The sequence below is a fragment of the Gavialis gangeticus genome, unplaced genomic scaffold (genome assembly GCF_001723915.1).
Source record: "Gavialis gangeticus isolate Ggan-Ray unplaced genomic scaffold, GavGan_comp1, whole genome shotgun sequence".
Lineage (NCBI taxonomy): Eukaryota > Metazoa > Chordata > Crocodylia > Gavialidae > Gavialis > Gavialis gangeticus.
The window spans coordinates 150,966,777-150,975,501 of record NW_017729025.1 but is presented as its reverse complement, the minus strand read 5'-3'; the positions used below and the strand labels follow the sequence as shown (position 1 = coordinate 150,975,501).

At 41.4% G+C, this 8,725-nt stretch overlaps 1 protein-coding gene and 1 long non-coding RNA gene across 6 annotated transcripts in view; one reads left to right on the top strand and one right to left on the bottom strand.

Annotated features, from left to right (window-relative positions):
- The window catches only part of LOC109299196, a 24,757-nt gene extending 21,213 nt beyond the window's left edge, over positions 1 to 3,544 (bottom strand). Inside the window, exons 1-2 of the long non-coding RNA XR_002097791.1 lie at positions 3,468 to 3,544; positions 1,067 to 1,071 (exon numbers count right to left, since the gene is read on the bottom strand). This is a non-coding gene — a long non-coding RNA (uncharacterized LOC109299196). The remainder of the gene's footprint in view (positions 1 to 1,066; positions 1,072 to 3,467) is intronic.
- The window catches only part of AP2A2 (adaptor related protein complex 2 alpha 2 subunit), a 124,853-nt gene extending 119,376 nt beyond the window's left edge, over positions 1 to 5,477 (top strand). For all 5 annotated transcript variants that reach the window (XM_019519768.1, XM_019519767.1, XM_019519766.1 and 2 more), the window contains 4 exons: positions 107 to 223; positions 410 to 479; positions 1,507 to 1,641; positions 2,758 to 5,477. In XM_019519768.1, the coding sequence (XP_019375313.1) occupies positions 107 to 223; positions 410 to 479; positions 1,507 to 1,641; positions 2,758 to 2,835 (400 nt within the window). In that variant the 3' untranslated portion in view covers positions 2,836 to 5,477. The remainder of the gene's footprint in view (positions 1 to 106; positions 224 to 409; positions 480 to 1,506; positions 1,642 to 2,757) is intronic.
- The last annotated feature ends 3,248 nt before the right edge of the window (positions 5,478 to 8,725 follow it).

Below are 8,725 nucleotides of genomic sequence, written 5' to 3'. Positions count from 1 at the left end.
AACATTCTCTTAAGAGAATCTAGTCCCTCTCAATAGCATGCTTCTTTAAATTGCTTTTGACATGTAAAAGGTTAATATTCAACCCATTTGCTACCTTTAAACTTAGGTATGGGGGAACACTTCAGAATCTTTCTGTGAAACTGCCCATCACGCTGAATAAATTTTTTCAGCCTACAGAGATGTCTTCTCAAGACTTCTTCCAGCGTTGGAAGCAGTTGAGCAGGTAAGATTTGAGCACACTGTGTTCCTCAGGGAGTGTGCATGTTTGGGGGGGCGGAGGAGGGAAGGCAGGCATATTCCTTACTTAAGGTGTATGAGTGGTACCTTGTTAGTGGTATAACGTCAGTAAATACTAATGTGAAGTGCATAACATGATTCACTGTGTTTGTTTGTTTGCATCTTCTCACAGTCCGAAGCAAGAAGTACAGAACATCTTTAAAGCAAAACATCCAATGGATACAGAGATCACAAAAGCAAAAGTAGGTAATACCATGGTATTTTAACAAACACCACTTGGTAGTGGGACAGTGGCATTTATGTGTTCTTGTACTGGTGCTGAAATTTTTACTGGTTGTCTTTGATATTCAGGATATTTGGGTCATGTTGATTTGAGTTTGAAACCCATAAGGCAAATTTGCTATTAATAGATGCAACTACACTTTTTCAGTGCATACTTTTTTGTAAGATCTATACCGGTGATTCTCAACCAGAGGTTCCAGACACCCTGGGCTGCTGTGAGATCCCTTGAAGTGTACTGAAGGAAGTGTGAAAAGATAAGCAGATAAGGGCAGGCTCAGGCTCTTTCTACCTAGCTGCTGCCCTACCTCCACTGCCTGTCCCCTCTGCAAGGAGGCAAGCTCTGTAATAAATTTTGTTTTTGAAATGGGGTGCCACTTAACTCCAAAAGTTGGAGGGGTGCCTTAAGTCTGACATGGGGTGATTGAGTCTTAAAAGGTTGAGAATTGCTAGTCTATAGATTTTTTGATCAATCTGCAAAATGAGGTATCCATTCTAAAAATCTTAACCACTTTAAAGAGCCTTGAAACAATTGTAAGCTAACAGGAACTTCACCTGTGGCATTGTTTTTGAAGAAACTTTCATATGCTACTTTCTACTGGAGGGTGATGGTTGATATCTCATGAAGCAGTTGTCTCCAAGGAAAAATGTCAGCTTTCAAAACTATGGTAAGGACCAGATTTGTGATTTGAATTTGGAGACTTTGCTACTGAGATCTCTTTGTGTAAACTCTCTTGCTATTTCTGAAACAGCTTGGGGTGGTGGGACACAGCCATCCTAAAAACTCAGATTGTGAAATTTTGGGGGTTAACATTTGTTTGAAATCCTAATTGCTTTGAATACAAATCTCCTAGTTATGTGAGTGAATTATGCTGTGGCCATGCTTTGGTGAATTGGCCTAGAACTCTAATGAAATCCTTACTCTGTACTTCTGCTTTGCTCCACCAGTGTCTTGCTAAATAAAGCATCTGTTCTGTGTTTCTCTGATAGATCATTGGCTTTGGTTCTGCCCTGCTGGAAGAGGTAGACCCCAACCCTGCTAATTTTGTTGGTGCTGGCATAATACATACAAAAACTATCCAGATTGGGTGTTTGCTGCGTCTTGAACCCAACCTGCAGGCACAGGTATTTTGCTTTTTATAGTTGCAGGCTGAGTAAGCCTGAACTTGAAATAGATGGACAAGACTTATTTTGATACAATGCAGCTGTACAGATGCATCTTGAACAAAAGTAGCTACTGATGTCATTTTAGTTGTCAGTAAATTAATAGTGCCCAGCTACCTAGGGTGTACAGCTGAGAGCCCAGAAGTTGCAAGTTCAAGGCCATACCAGCAGTGCTCATGGCATGGCCTGTCAGATTCCAATGAATCTGCGAATTCTGCTAAATGTCACAAGGACATGACAAATGGAGTGAGAAGCAGCTGGTTGTGGCTTTAATCTACTGGAAGTCAAGTTTACTTTTCAGCTTCCGGTGGCGGCTTCTACTTTATACATTCTGAGTTGCCCTGAGGCTCTGCTCTGGAAAACGTACCATCAAGATGCATCTCTTCTACTGTAAAAGTGCACCACATTTCTACTGATCTTTGGTACCCTTTTGAAGATTATTACATTACTCAGACATGAAAATGTTTCAAACTGTCATTTATTTCTTTTTTTTCTAACTGAAAAGAAAACCTTTTGCTTGTATAAACGGTCAATCTGCAGAAGGTAAAACTGCGGGAATGATGCTTTTTCTACTGTGTAGGATCTGAGATTATATACTTGCTGCCTCTTCAAATTTTGTGGTTCCTAGACTTCAAGAAACCCTAGATTTAAGGGTTTTGAGTCTCAGTGGTTGTTTAAAAAAAAAAGGGTAGATTATTTATGAGGAAGACAATGCTTCAGATTTTGCTCAAAGGCAGTTCTGTTGACAAAGCATCTTGTCTTGGTTTACTAAAGGAAGATGGCAAGAATCTAAAATGTCTGGGAAAGGAGAAGCTATGAATTGTAGAACGGTTAGATCTGGGGGAAGCCTAGTGGGATGATACATTGATCATTGAGGTAAAAAGCTGTTCCTGGAAGACTACTCGAGCACAATGAATGACTGACCATTTAAAGATCTTTATTCCTAATATTGAGAATAGTTATATGCCGCCTTTATTTGCTACCAAATGGAACTTTCATTTTTAACTCCATTAGTTTTATTGATCAGTCCATCCGAATTCTCATTTACTATTTTAATAGTGTCCTGTTCTCTTTCAGATGTACAGGCTTACCCTACGAACAAGTAAAGAAGCTGTATCTCAGAGGTTATGTGAACTGCTGTCAGAACAGTTTTAATAGTAAAAGATTGGTCCAGTTTTTGTCTCCATTTCTTCCATTGTTGTCCTCCATCCTACTGCAAATAAATGTCTTGTATACCAATGTCTGAGTATTGCAACATGTAACCTCCCTGCCTTAAAAGGACTTGTCCCTTCATTTGAAATCAAGACTATAAAATGTACAGAATAAAATGACTTTTTATAGATAAAGATCATGGCTTTTTAGCTTCTGCTACACAAGTGGAGGCATCCTGTGTTGTTTTTTTCAGTGGTGGACTTCTTAAGGGAAGCCATCTTTAAGTGTGATAACTGTGCATTTTAATTTGAAACTCCACTGTAAGTTGCTGGGAGCATTCTGCCTTAGTGCCTTTAAGTGCACCTTTCTGCTTTGAGCTAAAAGAAACCAAATGTAATACACTAAGCTTAGTTCAGATGTTAGTTTGACACTAGAGTGACTCTTTTTAACTACTCTGGATTTAGATGGCCAGACGAGATAAGTGTGGGAAACTGAATTTGAGTGAACTGCCTTTAAGGCACTGTTGTAGTCTTTGCTAGCCAGGGAAGACAGTCCAAGGTATAAATTTAATCTTGTTGAACAAAATGCAATCACATTAAATGTATAGCATTGCTGTGCAGAAATGCCCAGTTGACAATTTTTAGGACCAAAAAAATTTAAAGGACTAATTCTCTAATTTCCTCAGCTTGACTAATTTTAGTCATTCTCAGTTTTTTCTGTTGGACTAAAAAACACAGGAGGATAGAAAGTCCATTTGTTTTTTTTTCTGTTCCCTGTCAAATTTAGTGAGAGATGCTCTTCCCTGCTTTCATTGTCCAGAGTCAGTTATAATGACTTCTTGCAACAAAGAGAAAATGGGAGGGGTAAGAGGTGGGAGTCATTCTGTCTAACCCATCAAAGTGGCTATGCACAGCACAATAGTCTTCATTTTTTAAAAGATTAAAAGATCTAACTTTAAAACGATATTTTTTTCTCACATTCTATGACCAGAATGCTAGTGGGCTTTTGTTACAATGCCCTGTCTTCTAGCAGTGGTTAAAATCTTTTACCAGGCATATTACCTATATGTTGGTTTCTTTTGAGGTAGAGTAGAAAGGTCATAAGCATTTGGCTTTTACAGTGGTTGTCATGACGATATGCATTGTTACTGTCTTATAGCAGCAAAGGTTTGCAGCTCCTCTGAACAAATTGTTAGATGGTCTTATTACATCTGTCATACCTACACCAAGGGTTACTACAGCTTAGCCCATTGGGATCTGCATTTAAAACTGAGTACTGATTACTATCGTGAAATATGTGCAAGATGGATTGAATGCAAAGAAATGTCTCCCCTTGCTGAAGGTACAAGCAACAGTTCATGTGCAACCAACTGTGCAGTGGTGTGATTATAGTACAGTGTTGAGACTGCATGCTAAATAAGGCTTCTGCCATGCAGTCCAGTGCACTGTGTGAAAAATGGATTGTGCATGAGAGAGTGCCTGAATGCTACAAATGTCTTGCATGGTTTCAGGCAGTGGAACTAGGTAATGCAAACTTGGTTCAGTTAGGGGTCAGTGATACATTTGAATATTTATTGAAAATGAAGGACAAGATTTGAGATTTGTCAAATGTGTCCAGTTACTTTTTAGATGCTACATGCTTTTGAATGCCCAAGTTGAAACTATAAGCAAAGGCCAGGTTTGAAAGAGTATTGAACCCCCTATTCTCTGAAAATTGGTCCTATTCTTCTTACAATCATCTCCTGTGGGGCATCAGAATTGCCAGCCCTTCTTGGAAATTGTTCACTAGTATCTCCTGTAGCCCCTTTTTTGACACTGGATAGATGACTGTATCCAGTCCCAGTGACGTCCCAAATATGCCTTTCACAGGAGGGGGTCTCCCATAAGTCCTTTTAATGGTCTCATTTTCATGTCTTTGTTCTCTGTGCTGTCAGTTGCTATGTTTATAAAAATGTGAAATGTGTAAACCAAGCTCTGTTTTAAAGTGAAACCTGCAGCAGGTGCAAAGGAAGAGCTGCTATTTCATCCTTAAAATTATATTGTGCATCTGTTCCTCTGGAAATGTATCCTGTGCTCTTGTTAGATACTTTGAGACACACACTATGTACTATCTCTAGTCCATTTTTGGTTTGGTTCAAACTGTGGTGAATTGTGCATTTAAGTATAGGGAGGAGAGCAGAAAGGTAAATCACTCTTTTTGTAGTAGCTGTACTAAATGAAACACCTCTGGACAATGTCCAAATCTGTATTGGATGACATGGCTCATTGAGCCATACAAGCAGTGCTGAGAGCAGAACTAACAAATACTTGTTTGCTTTGTGGAATGATTTGATTTTTACCAAAGTGTATGATGCATCCTCTCAAGCAGAGATGGTCTTTTCTGCAGTGAAAACAGTATTATTGTTAAACGCACAGTATTTTAGTCATTGATATGTGAGAACTAAACAGCAAGATGGATTTAAAATTATGCACTTTTTGACCTATGCTCCAATGTGTGACATGTTATGGTGGCTGTTTTCATTTCTATAAATATAATTCCGCCAAATTAAGTGGATATTTTTTCTTAAGACTCTCTAAAGATACTGGCAAAACAAATTCATCAAAATATATATCATTCAATGGAAAATAAATGGCTAGAACAGTAAACTGAAATCTTTGTGGTCTTCAGTATTACTTTTCCTGTTTTGGGGTTGGAGGTATGTATGTAAAAGCAAATTGAACCCAAGTAATGTACTACATATACTTTTATTTCTAATATGGTATTGCATTTTGTCTGGGAAATGGGATTTTTCCATTCCTAATATAATATAGTTTAGTTTCCCCACCAGTTAGTAGGTAAATCTAGTTGGTTTAAAAGATTCGGATAGGGGCAGTGTCTGTCTACCTTTTGAAAACGTCCATTCACTGGTAAGCTTAACATCAGTAAGCTTCCAACCCTTCTTCCCCTTCTCCCCTGCGTGTAATTATCAGTAATTAGACATTCTACACTTTCAATCCATAAACTGTGAAATAAAAATAAAGCTCACCTCTATAATTTGAGAGCTGTAACATCATTGAAAAGGGAGCAGAACACACATTTGAAAGAAATGTCTTCAAAGATTTTAGATAAGAACACATAGGGCAATATAGGCTCGCTCTCCTTTCTCTCATTTGTTTTATTTTTTATTTTTTTTATTTTTTGGACCACTCCTTGGAACAGCCATTGCCTTTTGGCTGACACTTGAGGCAGAAGCTGATATAAGATGCCACTTGCTGTCCCTGACCTGCATGTTGACCACGCCACACCAAACCCTGATTACATGAAACCTGAAACATGGATTCCAAAATCTTTGTGTCAGAGCTTCAGTCTATGAGAGTGGTATCTGGATTTGAAATTTCTCAATGTAGTAAAAAATGTTAGCATCTTAAGGGGGGGAGGGAGTTGAAGAAAACCAGAAATTACTATTAAACAGTGGCATCCTCCAAACAGACAATCTGTTCTTGAGCTGTGATACATGGTTGCATGCATGAGGAAAAGGCACCACTGCACCTTCTTCCCAAACCCCATGACTGTCTTGGTCACTACTCTTTTGGAGACTTGCCCTGCTACCAGACTACATTTGATAGTACCCTTTAGCCAGAGTTGAGGCCTGTCTGTCTGTAGTAGTCAAGGTTCAGTCATAAAACTCCAGGTCTCCTTTGTGGCAAGACAATTCCCTAGTCTTGGAACAAAACCCTAATTACAATATATATATTTTTTAATTTTATTTTAAAGTTGGACACTTGTAACTGCCTTGAAAACAGAACTTGACTACTAAATGGCCCTCTTTACAGGTGCAGGTAGAGGCTGGATTTGATTTAGTGTGTGATCCACACAGTCATGCCTTCTGTCATGCCATACATGAATAGCAGGGAACTTGAATGTGGGATCACACACTAGATCCCACTGCACCTTATTGCTGGTGCTGGGGGAGCCCAGTCCTGGTGCTGGGGAACCCTGCACTGGTTAGAAGCAGGGTCCCGCATCTGGGAAACCCCATCACAGTTGTAGGGACTCTTGGTCCCAGCTGTGTAAGGTATAACTGGGACTGGGTGCCCCATCAGGTCCAGACTGCATGTCTAGCAAAGCTGGAACTGAGCCCCATGTGGACTGGGGGTTTCATACACTTATGAGCCTTGGGGATCATGTCAGCCATGATCCCCAAGGCTTGGGAGTTTTGCACTGGGCACAATACACCCCTGCAGCTGGGAGACCCATCAGCTCACAGGGATCCCAGCTGCAGGGGAGCCCCTACTATGCATGCAGATTAAAGCTCAATAGCAACCAGCTATAAAGTTAGCATACAGTTTTTAGGTCTAACTTTTATAGTTGGTTGGAGCTTTTTATGGTGTGATCACTACTTTGCATGTGTAGCTTGTCTTAAGGTAATTGCACAATTAACTAGTTGATTGCAATACCTGCAACTTGTAGAGGGGGCCAGCATCTTATTCCCCCCCATATGGTTTTGTAGCGAGTGGGTATGTTAACTTTGTTCAATAATTCGTTGACTTTAATGATATGATGAAAGTGGGGTAATTAAGAATTTGGGAAATGGTCAGGTACTTTATCTAGCAAATTACGTTGGTGTTGGCAAAACCAAGGAATAGCAGCAGATTTTAATATTTCCAGCAACAGTGCTTCACATGACATTTAAGAGAAGGAGAACGAACTAATTAGTGTGCTTTCATAGTTGGTAGGATCGGAAGGGACCTGAGCAGATCATCAAGTCTGACCCCCTACCATGGCAGGAAAGAGTACTGGGGTCAAACAAGCCCAGCAAGGTGTTCATCTAACCTTCTCTTAAAGATCCCCAGGGTAGGAGCCAGCACCACTTCTTCTCTTGGAAGTTGGTTCCTGATCCTAACCACTCTGACAGTGAAGTAGCACCTCCTGATGTCTAGACTGAATCTACCCTCTGCCGGCTTGTGACCGTTATTTCTAGTCACTCCTGGTAGTGCTCGGGGGAACGGGGACTCCCCCAATGCCTGCTGGTCCCCTCTGACTAGTTTGTAACAGGCCACTAGATCCCTCCCCCCCCTCAGCCTTCTCTTGTGGAGGCTGAACAGGTTCAGGTCCCATAGCCTCTCCTCATAGGGCCTGCCCTGCTGCCCCCCGATCATGTGAGTGGCCCTCCTCTGGACCCTCTCCATGTTGTCCACATCCCTCCTGAAGTGCCGCACCCAGAACTGGACACAGTACTCCAGCTGTGACCTGACCAGTGCCGCATAGAGGGGGGGATCATCTTCTTGGACCTGTTTGAGATGCATCTGTGGATGCATGACAAGGTATGGTTGGTCTTCCTGACTGCATCCCCACACTGCTGGCTTATGTTCATTTTGGCATCAATGATGACTCCAAGATCCTTTTCTGCCTCTGCACTGACGAGAAGGGAGTTCCCCAGCCTGTAGGTATGCTGCCAGTTCTTCCTCCCCAGGTGCAGCACCTTGCACTGTTCTCATCTGCCCACCCCGTAAGCTGTCTAGGTCTGATTGCAGCCTATTCCTCCTGTCTAGTGTGCCCACATACCCCCCCACATCTTAGTGTCATCAGTGAATTTGGACAAGGGGGTAAAAAGCACCCTGTTCAAGTCACTGATGAAGAGGTTGAATAGTGCAGGCCCGAGGACTGAGCCCTGCAGGACCCCACTGCCCACATCCCTCAAAGTCAAAAATGACCCATCCACCACCACTGTCTGGGTGTGGCCCTCCAGCCAGTTAGCAACCCATTTGACTGTGTAGGTGTCGACACCACAGTCCCCTAGTTTTTTAATAAGAGTGGGGTGAGAGTGTAGAAGGCCTTCCGAAAGTCCAGGAAGACTCTGTCCACTGCTACCCCTGCACCTAAAGATTTGGTGATCTGATCATAGAAGGCCACC